At 38.9% G+C, this 15,997-nt stretch overlaps 1 protein-coding gene across 2 annotated transcripts in view; it reads left to right on the top strand.

Annotated features, from left to right (window-relative positions):
• Positions 1 to 15,997, top strand: part of LOC112103933 (neuroligin 4 X-linked) — a 259,433-nt gene that overhangs the window by 237,016 nt on the left and 6,420 nt on the right. For both annotated transcript variants that reach the window (XM_024195925.2, XM_024195923.2), the window contains 2 exons: positions 7,513 to 7,698; positions 9,671 to 10,460. In XM_024195925.2, the coding sequence (XP_024051693.1) occupies positions 7,513 to 7,698; positions 9,671 to 10,460 (976 nt within the window). The remainder of the gene's footprint in view (positions 1 to 7,512; positions 7,699 to 9,670; positions 10,461 to 15,997) is intronic.

Genomic DNA, 15,997 nt, shown 5'->3' with positions numbered 1-15,997 from the left:
TGTGTGTGTGTGTGTGTGTGTGTGTGTGTGTGTGTGTGTGTGTGTGTTTTACAGTCCTGGGAAGCCAATACAGTTTATTAAGAAAGATTACTTTTCTTTTGTTTTATTTTTTATTGCCTGTGATATTTGAAACTATGGCAAAATGCTAGCTTTTTTATATACCCTCATAATTCTTGTCATTTGCAGCAGGAGGTTTTATGTATCCTCTGCAATATACATTTAGAACAAAGAACAGAACCTATAGGCTAATAGGGTGTGTGGCAGCATTTGTCCTTCAGATCAGGATGGGAAACATTTCACTTCAAGCCAGACGGGTTATTAAAGGACCCCACCTGCTAGACATCACAACAGAAGGACTTTTTGCATTTGAAGGTGTCCCTAGCTTCTACTTATCTTTTTCATAGCTTCAAGTCTGTTACACCTTGGCACAAATACAAAGGATTATTTCTGTGATCATGCAGGCTGTGTATACCAGACAGGATGATTCTAAGATGAGGATGAAATTGGCATACAGCAGTTCATATTTGAGCCGAGAAAAGAAAAAAAAAGGAAAATAGGACACATTCCCCACATTTAAAAAAAATAGTACAGTATATGCAGGCAGTGCAATCGATGTTAAGGGAAACAGTTTCTTCACATTGTTCTATTCCTCACTTTAAGCACTACTTGTTCACCACTTGGGGTCATGACAAAGGTTTTGGTATCAAAATATTTAGACTATAGTGGTCTACAAGCTTTCCAGGGGTGATGCAGAAAGCTTTTTCGCCTCATACTTTAATCACATATGTCTTTGTTTTAGTTGCCTGCTGCTCTCCATCATTCACAGCAGGTGTTGATATTGGACTGCCCAATGCCACTGCTGGAACTTGTGAAGAGGGATCAGTAAAGAAGCAGTAGAAAAGAGATTAACATGGAACTACAGGTCAATTTGTAGGTTCTTACTAATATTTAGTTTGGAGTCTATCATTCCAGGTGATGATAAAGGAAAACAAAAAGCATACACCATTGAAGAGCTATTCACAGCTGGAATTTGGGCTTTCAGACAATCTTAACATTGATTTGATATGGATTTGGCTTTGAGGCCATAATATGAAGATAAATAATAGGTTACTCTACCGTGACAAAATACTGGGTTATACCATTAGGGCAATGGCAAGAGAATGTTGTCATAATACTTTGTTACTGGAATGATTTAAAAAGAATGAGACACGTAAACTTAGGAATTAAATGAATGCAAATTGCAAATTATATTAGTAATTGTGGATTTTTGGTAAGGGTGAAGCTATGGTGGTCTGGAGGCTGGACATGAACTACAATATTACTTTTGATGGGGGGTTTACTGTTCCAAAAATGCATATATTGTAACTGTTCCTAAATACTTTTATAAAGTAAATGTAATGCTCATGAAAACAGACAGACTAATAGACTTGAGAAGGAAAGTCCTCTATTTATCTGCAGGTCTGACACAGAATGAACAGTAGCAGTGAAAACTTCCTCAGACTGAGCCAAATTCTCCCCACATTTACACTGGGGTAAATCCAGATAATTGGAGTGAAGTCAATGGACTTACTGAGTATTCACATCTCTATAACAGACTCTGCTCTGGCCTGTTTCCCTGTCAATGTGTCTCTCTCTTGGGCCAGAGAGACCACCTCAAAAGCAAGAAGCTTACTCTTTGTGTCTACTAAGGTCTGGAGTTCTCTGCTACCTTTTTGCTCCCAAAGATGCGCTAGGTCTTATTTTCAGGGGAGGTCTTATTTTTCCTGGAGCTTCGGGGCCTTATATTCCGGGGTGGCCTTATTATCGGGGAGGTCTTATTTTCGGGGGGATGCCTTATATTACAGCGAGAGGCAAAACTGGAAGTAGGTTTTATTTTGGGGGGATGTCTTACTTTCGGGGAAACAGGGTAAGACTACCAATCAGGATACCTGTTGTGGTAGTGGTTCTTGCAGTTTTAATTCAATTCACTGGAAACGGGAGTGAAATCACCAACTCGTTTCACATAAACAATTATATAGCTGTCAGACCTCATCGGCTTGTGCTCAGTACCAACCTACAAGAAATTTCAATAAGTCATCCAAGGGAAAGACTTTATATTCCTTTAGAAATCTACTTAATTACGTATACACATTGGGACAGATCCTCAGCTGCATCAGTGCTTTACAAGGCTCAGCTGGTAGCAGAGGGCCACAAAGATGGCTTTACATATCATTTATGCTGTCTGGCAGGAAGCCATTTCAGCCCCTGGCACAACTCAGAGAAACCTCATTGATCTGAAGGCCAAAAGGAATCACTGTACTCATCTAGTCTGACCTTCTGTATAACACAGCCATAGAACTTCCCTGAATTAATTCCTGTTTGAACTAGAGCATCTCTTTTAGAAAAAAACATCTAATCTTGATTTTAAAATTGCTGGTGATTGATAATCCACCCTAGGCCTTCCACCACATCCATTGGTAAGTTATTCCAATGGTTTATTACCCTCATGGTTAAAAATGTGTGCCTTGTCTTCGGTCTGAATTTGTCTAGCTTCAACTACCATTGGATCTTGTTATACCTTTGTCCGCTAGTTAGAAGAACCCATTTTCAAATTACTGTTCCCCATGTATGGAGTTATAGACTGTGATCAAGTCAACCCTTAACCTTTCCTTTGATAAGCTAAATAGACTAAATTCCTGGAGTCAAGGCATGTTTTCCAATACTTTAATTATTCTTGTGACCCGTCTCTGAAACCTCTCCAATTTATCAACATCCTTCTTGAATTGTGGACACTAGAACTGGGTACAGTATTTGAGTAGCAATTGCACGGTGTCAGATAACTGCCCTTCTGTTACTTGAGATCCCCCAGGATGGCATTAGCCATTTTGACTACAGTATTGCTTTGGAAGCTCATGCTCAGCTGATAATTCATCATGATCCCCAAGTCTTTTTCAGAGTCACTGCTTCTCTGGATAGACTTCCCCATTCTATAAATATGATCTACATTCTCTGTTCCTAAATATATAATATAGTTTTTACATTTGACTGTATTAAAACACATAGTGTTTGCTTTCACCCAGCTGACCAAGTGATCCAGATTGCTCTGTCCGCATCATTATTTACTAGTCTCCCAATCTTTGTGTTTATCTGCAAACTTTATTAGTGGTAAAACCCCTGCGGCTTCCCCAATTGCAACCAGCTGCCAATACCCTAAGGTAAGTGGTCCCCAAACTTTTTACCTCATGCCCCCTCTTACCCCTGTAGTGTCCATGCCCCCCCCCCCAACACACTCCTTGGGGCTGGGGCCAGGAGCAGGGGATATGGACAGGGGTAAGGGGGCAGAGGCTGGAACCCGGAGCACGGGGCCAGCAGCCAAGGCCCCAGGCGTGGGACTGGCAGCCGGGGCTGGGAGCAGAGCCCCAGGTGCGGGGTCAGCAGCTGGGACCCCGGGCGCGGAGCTGAAGCCGGGTCCAGGCGCTGAGCAGAGTGGCGCTCCCTCCCTGCCCCCCATGGGGGATGGCCCAGGCCCCAGCTGCACCCCCTGAACTTTCCTCAGCACCCCCATGGTGGGGTGTGCCCCACAAATTGGGGACCTCTGCCTAAGGGGGTTATTCTGGCAGCAGCACTCCCAGCCACACTTCCTTTGCCTTTGCCATGTCTCCAATTGTAGTGGGTGGGAGGGGTTATTGTAGAAATATCTATGCCATCTGTACAACTACCTGAATCCCCAAGGAACTGTTTGACGTGGCTTTGTGGTTGCACTGCACCAATAAAATGGAGCAAAACAGACAGAATGGGTCTAAGTACCCAGTACATTTATTTTAAAAGTTTATGGAAGCAGAAAAAATCCCAGTCTTTTCCCCTTATAATATATTATTTTTCCTTCTTGTTTCCATCTCCATTGGTATGTTAAAGAAAAAGTTTTCCCATTCACAGAAACATAGAAGATCCAAAGAAATTACAGCTGAAAACTTATTTATCTAAATTCAGAAGCCTTATTTTAAAGCAGTTTTACTATAATGACCATTGAGATGTATTTATATTTGTTGTTTTTTAAAAAAGAGGTTGAGAAATGTGCTACTGTGTGCAGTTGCAATTTGCATAGTATAAGAAATCACAATGGGTCTTTATGTTCTCTTCCCGTTATCCTGGAATTATATGGGAGACTTTTTTATTTTTAATGAAGTCATAGTTTAGAGGGGGGAAAACAGGAATGAAAACAGGAACTGAATATTACAGTTTGGTTTCTTTCTGTGCCTTTAAATGAAAGGAGCTCTGTGTTTACTATTCTGAGCTTTAGACACTCCAACCATCTGTTTCATTAATAGGGATGGGAGAACCTTGCAAAGTTCCAGCCTCCATATTCTATCAAAAATTCCAACCAATAGTATTCCAAACCCCATAGAGTGTCTTTTTAAAAGAGTCATAAAGCAAATTGGAAAAAAATCAAAATGCATTTTAAAAATATACCAGATTCCTGAAAGTCCACTGTAAATTCCCATCTTTGAAACAAAAGCACAGTCATTTATGTTAAGGAGTATTTAGTGACACTTTACTTTATCCCTCAGAAATCTATAGACTAGCCCACACAGAAGGAACCAAGCTGGTTTATGTATTTCCATGCAAAGAGATAATCCCTTGCCTTGAATCTAAAAATGGCTTTGGGCAAATATTATGATCTAGTATTCAAAGCATGAAAGGATATATATCCTCATCAAGAGAAGACATATTTATTCATTCATTTTGTGTCGTATGGGGTTGCCATTTTGCCTTGATGATTAGTTTTTAAATTAAGAAACCTTGCTCTTTCAGTTAATGAGGATCAGCAGAGAACTATTGAAACAAAAAAAAATTATATGTTAAACATCAGATATTCGTTGATGGCAGTTTCATTCAGTCACCTTTCAGTACATTTAGAAGGAATTCAAAATCACAAAGATGAACCAGCTTTAACTTGATGCTGCTAGGAGAACTAAAATGTGTTTGGGCTCTGCATATTAATTACCTTGCTGTTTTAAAGGTTACAACAGTCACTTTCTCCCAGAGAGGTCATAGTTCTGATTTAATAAAGGCTTATGAATGACAGAATATTATAGAGCCTTTGCAATGGACTGCAGAAACAAAACCAGCAAGGTTTATACTTTGCTTGACAAACCCAAAAACGATAATAAAGGGGTGTGAAAAAAGAACCAGACCGGTGTGGAAAAAAATTGTTCTGGCATTTATGGATTAATAGGTTCTTTCTAAAGTGTTAAATGGAAAAGAAAAGATAGTGCTACTTTTATAACTTCCATGGCTGTCCTGACTAAAGTTTTCATAAGTAAGACAACATGAAAGGATCTTTTTTAGCAATTACAGTATGATTCATTTTGTAGTAAATTAGAGCAACTGTTTCAAAATGAATGCTAGTGCTTATAAAACTCTTGTTGGCATTAATTACTAATTAGTAATTGCTAATTAAATATCAGAAAGTGATTTTGGTGAGAATGCATTTAACTAAATTGTAGCTAATCTTGCTTTAGCATTGTCAGCCTTTATGACATCCTAGTTCAAATTATATATCCTACATGTGGAGTTTTGTCCCTTTTTTGAAATGTATTCCTCTCGAGGATGTTATGTGATGTTGCTTTTAAATCTTGGCATAGATTTTCTGTACACAGTTGAGAATTTTACTATAGACCATGACAAGTGCTACTGAGTTTAAACATTGCCATTTCTTGTCTAATTTCTTTTGTTGTTGTTGTTGTTGTTGTTGTTTGTTGTTATGATTCTAGCTGTGTGTATTTAGAAGTATCTTCTGAACACTTAAGTAACAACCAGAGCCACGACAAACATATCTGTTCTCCCTTGGCAAAGCAGTTCAAATGGGCCATGTTTGCAAAGCCCAAGATTCAGTAGAATTACTTATCCTCCTCAGCTCTGCCATATCATATGACCAAAAGTTTTAGATCCACAGAGTGAGCCTAATGGGGAATGTGTCCAAAACTGGTGTGTATTTTTTTCCCAGGGGCCTCAAATTTTCTCCACAGAGCTCTCTATCAGCAGACAGCAACTCTTATCTCACACCAAGGGGGCTCTGGATCATAAGTGGTGAATGTTTATCATTTCAATTAGTCCCTGGGCAATGGTCCCCCAGTGGTTTGTGACCCTCATTTGGCAGCATTGTCTGAACTGGCCCTGATGATTAGCTTAGAAATGGCAATGTGTTACTCTTTTTTTAAACTCAGGACAGTTTTGAATTGATGTAAGGTCGTGTTAAATCAATGGTGTCCATTTGAAAATGTTCAGCTGTTCTAAAGTGTTCATTCTAGAATTCTGATCTCCAGTCACATGATAGGATAAGCTCTCTGCAATTTTTTTTAAAGCAATGAATGACTATCCATGGTAATATGGACATAGTGCATAGTTTAGAACCCAAATTGTTCCAGTCAGCATGGGTTAGTATGATGCTTCGAGTAAGCTGGTTTCAGAAATGCAAAACTAATCAACAGGGCCGGCTTTAGGCTGATTCCCCCGATTCCCCGGAATCGGGCCCCGCGCCTTATGTGCCTTTTTAATTTTTTTTACACTCCCGGCGGCGGTCTGGGTCTTCAGCGGCACTTCGGCAGCGAGGGGTCCTTCACTCGCTCTGGGTCTTCGGTGGCAAGGACCCCCCGCCGCCGAAGTGCCACCGAAGACCCGGACCGCCACCGGGTATTCAAATAGGGCCCCACAGTTCCGAAAGCCGGCCCTGCTAATCAGAGTCTTATTTTTTTAGTTCACGTTATTCTAAGTTGCAAGCCAAGTAGCAAATGTGGCATGCTTTATTTCTAAAATCTAATAACTATGGTATAGAGTGTGAAAAAAATAGCAAAACAACTTTTCATAACATCTCCAAGGAAGGATTTGGAATTCGATTTGTTCATATGAAGTCTGGATGCTCAGAGTTGAATGGCTGAGGATTGACCTGCTATCTTTCTTGTAAATATCCTTTGTAGAATTGGATTGAGTGTAATTTTTGTTAGGGTTTTCAATTTTGTTTTACTTATATTTCATTTATTTCAACTGTTGCCACATACTTGTCTCTGTATTGTACAAAGATTATAAATTACAGAACTGCTCAGTGCTGGACTATTTTGGTCAATGCCAAAATGAATCTAAATGAATGTGCAAGGGATCATTGTCCTGATGTCCTAATTCTCCCTGTGTGTTGTGGATGCACAATACAATAAGAACATTTGGATGAGGGATTTTTTATGTTACTCACATAAAGATATATCAAATTTGTGAAACCTTCAACCTGCATTGCTTGTTGGATATTGGGTTATTCTGAAAAAAAGAAATGATTTTTTTTTGCCACTACACATGGTGTCTACTGTAGGGGGAAAATGTTTTATGGTTTTAACGTTTGCATCGAAGACATTTAGTTAGGACTATGACCTTTTATAAAAATAAATTGAAGGAGAAAAGAAGGAAATATGTGTTGTGAATATGTGGATACCCCATAGCTAATTCTGTGGCTGGTGAACTAAAATTGTCTCTTTTGCCTTTTAGGTTTTCTAAGTACTGGAGACCAAGCTGCAAAAGGCAATTATGGATTGCTTGACCAAATCCAAGCTTTACGATGGATTGAAGAAAATATTGGATCCTTTGGAGGAGACCCAAAAAGAGTTACTATTTTTGGATCTGGAGCAGGAGCATCCTGTGTTAGTCTGCTAACACTATCTCACTATTCAGAAGGTAACAATCCTCTTGGTAAAATAAAGGTAAAAAGGGATCCTTTAAAACTTAGTGCAATTTTTTTTAGACTGAAATGCAAGGCAACTGACACCATCAAGTAGAAACTCAGAATTATATACCAACAACTTAAATGAAATACATAGTGGCCAGTATTCCAGCTGATTCATAGTAAACCTACATTATGCTTTTTACTATTGCATGAAATCAAAAATAAAACTTAAATTATAAATTTACATTTCAAAGTGCTCCCCAGGAAATCTAAACTGTCTGGTTTATATTAAATTTTTCCATTTTCTCTTCCATCAATTGTCTGTCCTACTTGAACTAAAATGGGGCAGTGAGCCTTCTTTTTTTTATTTGCAAGATGCCTGTCTGTGCACATCAAGCATACATTTTAATGTCTTAACACAATGCAATTGTGTACAAAAAAGAGTAAGCCTCACAGATGTAGAGTCTCATCCTGCAGTCCATATGCATGTAAAGCTCCTACAGGGCTGAAATAAAAGTTTGAGCTGCAAGGCTTTTGGCCCGTGAGTAAAAATGCACTAATGTACAGTGCAGGTATTGAATAGCTCTACAGAAAGATTCCAGTAAGTATGATCAATAATACTGTACAAAAAAATTAGAAAAAGACCACAGTTCTCTAAAATCTTTGATCTGTTTCTGCCCCCTTGCTCCTCCGCCTGCTTCAACACACAGAGGAGTCTATAGGATAAAACTATCTTGCAGGGGATAATTGTAGAAGATATTATAGCAAGCATGCTTTATTTGAAAGTACTTAAAATTATTGCACATATTGGTACAAATAGGGCATAATGAGTAAAACTGGGCTATAAACTATGCCAAAAGCAAACAGATGCAGTGATGAAAATCTTCGCTGATCACAGCCTTGACATTCTGTAATTTGTGCAGTAAGTAATAATCATCAGGTGTATTATTCACAGTCAGTTTTCACCATATATGCTTCTGGGTACTCAGAGCTAACTTCTGTCTTAGTCATTGCTATTTCACAAATCATCCACAGTATGTAAGTGCTTTGTAGTCTGTATACATACTCTGGCCAAGACATTTTAGGTTGGATACTCAAATAGGACATTTCAGTGTTCCCACCAGGAAGAAGAACAAAATAACCCAACTAAGCAAACAGCAAAACATATGGGGAAGATTCACTGGTATGTTCCAACTGCTTTGCTACACTCTGACAGCACACAGCAGCATTAAATCCGGGTCTCTGGTTGCTCTGCACACCGGAGAATAGCAAAGCAACCAGAATGTACCAGGTGAATCTGGCCCAGTATTTTCAAATCCTTTCAGAAAAATGCAAATATATTCTAATTTATCAGAATAGTCAATGATAACAGGAAAATATATGTAAAGCAGGTAATGGAAAATGATGTCAGTGCAGAAGGATCCTGGAAATCAAGCCTATTAAACTGTTTTTAGCTGAGCATTTTTTTTTTTTTCAAATTATATGATGCCTGGATTCTGTGAAAGGGAAAAAAAGAGTGCATAATTTTCCTTTGACCTTTAAACTAGTGAAGAGCATATTTATGTGAGTCATTTACACTCAGAAGAGAATATGATTGTATGTAGCTGGCACTCCTTCAAAGATTAAAAATGTTAAAGAACTACCACTGCGCTAAAACTAGGGTATTTTTGTTAAAAGTGTAGGGTTATTGTGAAAAATATATTTTGTCCTTGAAATGCTAACCTAAAACTTTCATGCTTTATATGTATGTCCATCAAGAACCAGGGAGATTTTATCTAGAAGTCTATTAAAAGCTACAGTGAAAAGGAAGAAATTAGTTAAATTTAAATTAAATTAAATTTAAAAAGTTAAATCAGTAGAACTAGAACTGAAATACAGGAATCTGCATCCTTTCAGTATCATACAATCAAAGTATTCTTTGCTTAGTAAAAGCAGCATTTTTATATGTAATTTCATTTGCATTTAAACAATTTGCACCTGCAGGTTTATTCCAAAAGGCAATCATACAGAGTGGAACAGCCCTGTCCAGCTGGGCAGTGAACTACCAGCCTGCCAAATACACTCGGATATTGGCAGATAAAGTGGGCTGCGACATGCTGGATACCACTGACTTAGTTGAATGCCTTCGGAATAAGAACTACAAAGAACTCATTCAGCAGACTATCACTCCAGCCACGTACCACATTGCCTTTGGGCCTGTGATTGATGGGGATGTGATTCCAGATGACCCTCAGATTCTAATGGAGCAGGGAGAGTTCCTTAACTATGACATAATGCTAGGTGTGAACCAAGGGGAAGGCTTAAAATTTGTGGATGGCATTGTGGACAACGAAGATGGTGTTTCCCCAAATGACTTTGACTTTTCCGTCTCCAATTTTGTGGACAATCTGTATGGCTATCCAGAAGGGAAGGATACACTCCGGGAGACCATTAAATTCATGTACACTGACTGGGCAGATAAGGAAAACCCTGAAACACGAAGGAAGACCCTGGTAGCTCTGTTTACTGATCATCAGTGGGTTGCCCCAGCTGTTGCTACAGCTGACCTGCATGCCCAGTATGGCTCTCCAACATATTTCTATGCATTTTATCACCACTGCCAAAGTGAAATGAAACCAAGTTGGGCTGATTCAGCACATGGTGATGAAGTTCCTTATGTGTTTGGCATTCCCATGATTGGTCCCACCGAATTGTTCAACTGCAACTTCTCCAAAAATGACGTCATGCTCAGTGCAGTAGTTATGACATACTGGACAAATTTCGCCAAAACTGGGTATGTTTTGCATCTTATAGCTTTTTTCATTCCTATGATGGTTCTGAAATATTGAAGTATTCCATTGTAATGGTCCCAAATGATGCATCTTACAATAGAGTTACAGCACTAATTGGAATCACTAATGCAGAATACTGCTGTAAAAAGGGCTTATTTATATTAACTATATTTTAAACTAATATTTTCTCTATTAAACTAGTTATATGTGAAGAATGATGTATTGTACTTTCCATTAAAGTGGGGCAATTAATAAAAAGGTAAATGTCCTTGAGGTCAAAAGAGCTCAGCAACATGCTGTAAATCAGAGGAATTGTCTTTTTTACTGCAAGAAGAAATTGTGACGTAGATTATACTTATTCACTAAGAAATTCTCTAGTTTTCCATAAAGGGAAGGGAACTTATTGGAGAAGTGGATCAGGAAGATGTCCATTGGGAAGATTTTTCTCTTTGGGAGTCAGAAATGGAATAAAAGTTAATTTACTAGAATCTAGTAATCAAGAAAAGTCTCACACAAATCTGTTTAGGTGGGGGGAAGGGTTTTAAAAAAGGCTGGTTACTAGAACATAGAAAGGCATCAATGTTGTGCAGATATTACATACATAAACACTGAAGAAAGAACCTTCAAAGCAACTTAATCTAAGAGGCTATTAATAAATCCTGTGCACTAAGCCTTCTTCCTGTAGCATTCTTTTAAAGAATATTTCAGTATTTTAGTTAAAAAAACAAAGGCTCTTTTTGTTAACTTTGACTCTTTGGTACTAAATTAAAATATAGCTACTCATGGCACTGTAAATCTTTCCAATGAACATTCAGGATTGGTTTCCTGAAACTGCAACTCTACTGCAGTGCAGTGAACAGTCTGCAGCAATATAGGAAAGGTTCAGAGATGCCTAGTGTTCTAACACTCAGAGGCTTAGCAGCTCTGACGGTCTTTAATGAATCCAAATGACATTCTGGGGAAAGCAATTTTTGCAGTCTTAATGTGGAGCATGAACTGAGTCAAAAATAAAATGCTGCATACAGGTCGCTTTGCTGGCTAAGACAAGACAAAACCTTTTGTAGCAGTGTTCACTAGACAAACAGGTGTTTTTGTATGTGTGGATTGTGCAGTACTGTGGTGACAGTGAATAGGTGATAAAATATTTAAGGTGTATCTGGCAACAAGAAATGGCAACAAGAAGGATGGACTGCTCAAGGGAAAACTGACTTAACTGACTGTGTAATCTATATGATGGTGTGCTATACTGACCGCTGCATTGCATGAACTTCTGACAGGGCTCAGAGACAGATTTTTTCGATGATTAGATTTTTATTAGTGTGGATAAAACAGCACACATACATCTAAGGATTCAGACCCGTAGAAAAATACCTTAGAGGAATTATTATGTAGGATGTCAAGACCTTCTCTGTGTAGTTATTATTTATAATTATATTATTATTATTTCCATAGAATGCAAACAAGTCAGACTTTTGTGTTTATTTAAGCCTTAGAAGAGCTCTTCACTGCTCCATCTGTCACCATTACTCATAATTTCAAGGCAGTTCCTACGCACTGCTGCTGGAGAGCTGATTTTAGCAGAATATGCAGACCATTGCCCAGTCCTCTGGCTGTGGACTTACATTCATATTGTACCTCCTAAAGACTGCACCAATGCTTCAGAAGGGTCATTAATCATTTCCAAAGCACCCAACTGATAATATGCTTAGTAAATGGAAATGAGACTAAAATACAAGATCTATTCCATTGTGGGTTCGCTCCTTTACAAGCAGTCTGAAAAATGGATTATAAGTACAGCCCTGTAGCTATAAAATTCCAGGTGTCCTGCAGAAGGGGAACTTCTTTGTTTTGTTTTAACAGAAACCCCAATGTTACTCCATAGAATCCATCTTTTAGAACAAGAAATTCCCTAGTGGTTAAATGGAATCTTAAGCTCTATGACTATATTTGCTCTGCACCTCCAACACATCCAACTGAAATGAAAAGGAGAATTTCCTGTGGCAGGGGAAAATAACATCTTATAGACTATAAAACCTCAAACTGAGATTATATAAGGATTTATTTTAGGTAACTAGTCTCCAATCCACCCTCCCACATACAATTTGGATTCCAGGTGTGCAATCAGGCCTAATACATCAGAAGCACCTGATAATTTTCAGATTTCTGTTTTTCAGTCATTGTTTTCCTGCTTTATCCTGATATTATTTGGCTGCTTTGTTTTTGTGCCCACGGCAATAAATATTGAAAATCTGTTCACTGTGAGACTATAACACTGCAGGTTTCTCTATAGCTGAACCATAAACATTAAAACTGCAGCCTGTTTACAAAAAAATACTTCTGATACTCCTCCAGTCCTGGATGACTCTCACACTGAGGCAGTATCTAGGAACTTACTGTACAATTACTGCTCAGTTAGTGCAGAGCTCGAAAGGGCTGTGCTGAGCTTCTAATTGACACACACCTCCTGCTGCTTAAAAACACACACACTGTTTAATGGGTCTACTGCCAAGGCTAGGTTTGGAGGACAGGTCAATACTGTAAAATCACTAGGTGTCAAAGACACAGCGAAAGGCACTGTACTTTTATTGTGTTTTACTTTGAAGTCAGTAACTGAAGCTAGAAAACAAAAAGTGACAAATAAAGTGACTGTTTAGTGTTGAATGGCTCATGCTTGAAATGAACACTTGGAAATTGCAATTTTCTGATGGTCCATTTCCCTTTCAGTGCTAAGACTATAGTTGTTAGCCTTCATTCATCATCATCTTGGCCTCTGAATCTACTCACCAAAGCTCTCTCTTACTAAAGATATCCCTTAAAAATAGTGTGTGTGTGGGGGGGGGGAAATACATTGTGGAATATATGCAAGAAGCTTTGTTTGGGGGATCACAATTAAATATTGTGTTAACTAACTTACAGAGTATAATATATATAAAAAACTGTTTGCATGAGATTTTCTTTAAGATCTGCTTTTATGCTTCCTTGTACAATCACAATTCCAATTTTACATGTTAAAGGAATTGGTCATATCATTCAGGCTTTATCACATCCTCCCACTGTAAGAACAGTGGTAGTGGGATAGAAGGCAAAGGAATTGTTGTAAGATGATCTTGTCATAGACTACACCTTTATTTCGCTCTCTATGGTCCACCATAGAGCACCTATTTTCATGCTTCTGGCTCCTCAGCCATCACCTCTCTTGAGTGGAGACACGCATCTCCCTCCCTCCTGACCGGGTACTTCCAGGCTACTCAGTTCCCTCACTACACTGTGAATTCCCTTGTAAGTCAAAGTGCTTCAGCAGATCTGCTTTGCCTTCTCCTCAGAGCCTATACACACACTGTAATTGCCCATAGTTAAGTTACCACACAGCTCTTTCTAAGCAAGCACTGTTATTCTTAAGTTAAAAGCATTACAGAGAAAACATGAAAAGAAATACAGCAACCTACACACATCTAATAAGCATACCAGAGATCACTCCAACTCCAACAGGGACTGTGGTCAGTAAACAGTCTTCAATCCCCCTGCCCCACACAGGGATTTTTCTATGGTTACAATTTCATAACACGTTTTGCTCAAGAACACTGATGAACAAGAACACTAATGAAAAGTTTAGTGCCTCCTTTATACAGCCCGGGTCTTCGATTTGGGAATAGGTAATTCATAGACAATGGATTTCTCCCTAGGGTATAGCTTCAAAAGTTTGGATCCAGAAGAGGAAATTGGAACTTCTTTTCTCCAAAGTATTTCTTACAAAACCCACTCAATCAAAAAATCATTCTTTTCTGGTCCATTGTTTAAAAGAGTCATTTGAAACTCATAACTCTTCCCAAAGTTCACATTAGTCATCTCTCCCCTTAAAGAAGTTACATATAGTCCCACAATAATACATCAAAGTTTGACTTTATAATACAATGAACTCACAAGATACATAAACTTAGCTCAATAAAGTTTGCCCAGGATATTGCAGGAAATGACCATATATGTCACAGAAGCTTCCTGAGTTTTCTTTAAATGCTCCACTGCAGGGAAGGGTTGGCAATGCCAAAGAAGAGGCATGGATAGAGCTGAGTTGATATTTTAGTTTAGGAGCCAAGCTGAAAAAAATCATTTTGGTTTGAACTGAAACTTTATTGTTTTTAATTGCTGAAATGAGAAAAAAATGCATTTGGGGCTGAACAAAATATTTTGTCCAATCCAAAACAAATAATTTATTTGTTTCTATTCCCTTTGGGTTATGTTTAGCTGGTTTTCACTTTTTTAAATTAGCTAAATTTATTAACAAAACACTGTTTCAAAATGAAAAATTTTAATGTTTAATTTTAGAATGGTCAAAACAAAACTTTTAATGTCAAAATGGTTGAAATTATCCATTTTGCCATTTTCCGTTTTTTTTTCCCAGGCAAAACTATTTGCTGAATTCAACCCAGATTTGTGAATAGTTTCAGTGCCCCTCCAAAATGCATTTTTAATGAATTTACTATGAAGAAGAAGAAGAATCATCTCCTAGCTCTAGGCATGGAGCCCGTGGGCACCTCCCAGTGGCTTGCTGAAAGTACTCCTCTTTGAGGTAGTGTAGGTACAAATGGATATCCATTCAGACTGGCTGATTGAGATCCATTGGGGCACATCCTGCTGAGTGATACTGCCTACCTCCTGCCTTCCCTAGCAGCCCTCTCTTGGCCCTCAGGAAGTATTTCCACCTACTACATATGACACAGAGGAGAGTCCTCAGGGAACAGGCATTGGAACCCCCCATTTTTATCTACCTGCCCAGCTCACAGTCTTCTGCTTCCCTCTACTTACGTTAGTGTAGAGGAATGTATAGGCGTCACAAGGTGACTGGTTCCTTTAAGAGGAAATGCGTCCAATTCACCTGTGACTAATTAGTTGTCTCCCAATGGTCATGGGCATCTGGCCTCTATAAAAGATCCAGACAGTAGTTTAGAAAAGGGAGCTGGAAGGAGCAGCATGAAACCTGAGAGAGCCGCAGTTGAGAGCTGGTAGTGAAGAGAACTGGGGCTGAGAGAGACTGGATGAGAGCTATTTAGAAAGTGTTGTGGACAAGAGCAGTCAGAGAAAACTGGCCAGACCTGGGGAACTCTCTCATGTAGAAGGCTCTTGAAGAGGATCCTAGGTGAAGGGGAAAAACAGCTCAATCACTGCAAACCAAGTCTAAAAACTAGAGGGTTGATTCTGGAGGTTCCCATGAGAATGAATAGAACTTGCAGGCACAGGGACCTCAGGAGTGGAACACTACAGGGAGCCCTATTGCATAAGGTATCAGTTGAGGGCTTCAGGAAAAGGATTGCAAGCAGCACCAGGAATTGCAAGAGGTTAAGGTCCTGGAATAGGGGAAGAAGAACAGGGGAATGGAGTGGTTTTTTGACTCTCAAGTGGGGGACCTGGAGATGGTGACACTGGAGTGGGATGGAGGACTGCTCTATTTTAACATGTTGTACTTTGAGGGGGTTGAGAATTGTCTTACTTTGAGGGATTTTCTGAATGTTGAAATTGTACTAAGAAGTTGTGCCTGAAGCCA

This window comes from Terrapene carolina, unplaced genomic scaffold, assembly GCF_002925995.2.
Source record: "Terrapene carolina triunguis isolate 2854851 unplaced genomic scaffold, T_m_triunguis-2.0 Scaffold22, whole genome shotgun sequence".
NCBI classification, from domain to species: domain Eukaryota; kingdom Metazoa; phylum Chordata; order Testudines; family Emydidae; genus Terrapene; species Terrapene triunguis.
The sequence above is the reverse complement of the archived record's forward strand: the minus strand, read 5'-3'. Positions and strand labels throughout refer to the sequence as shown.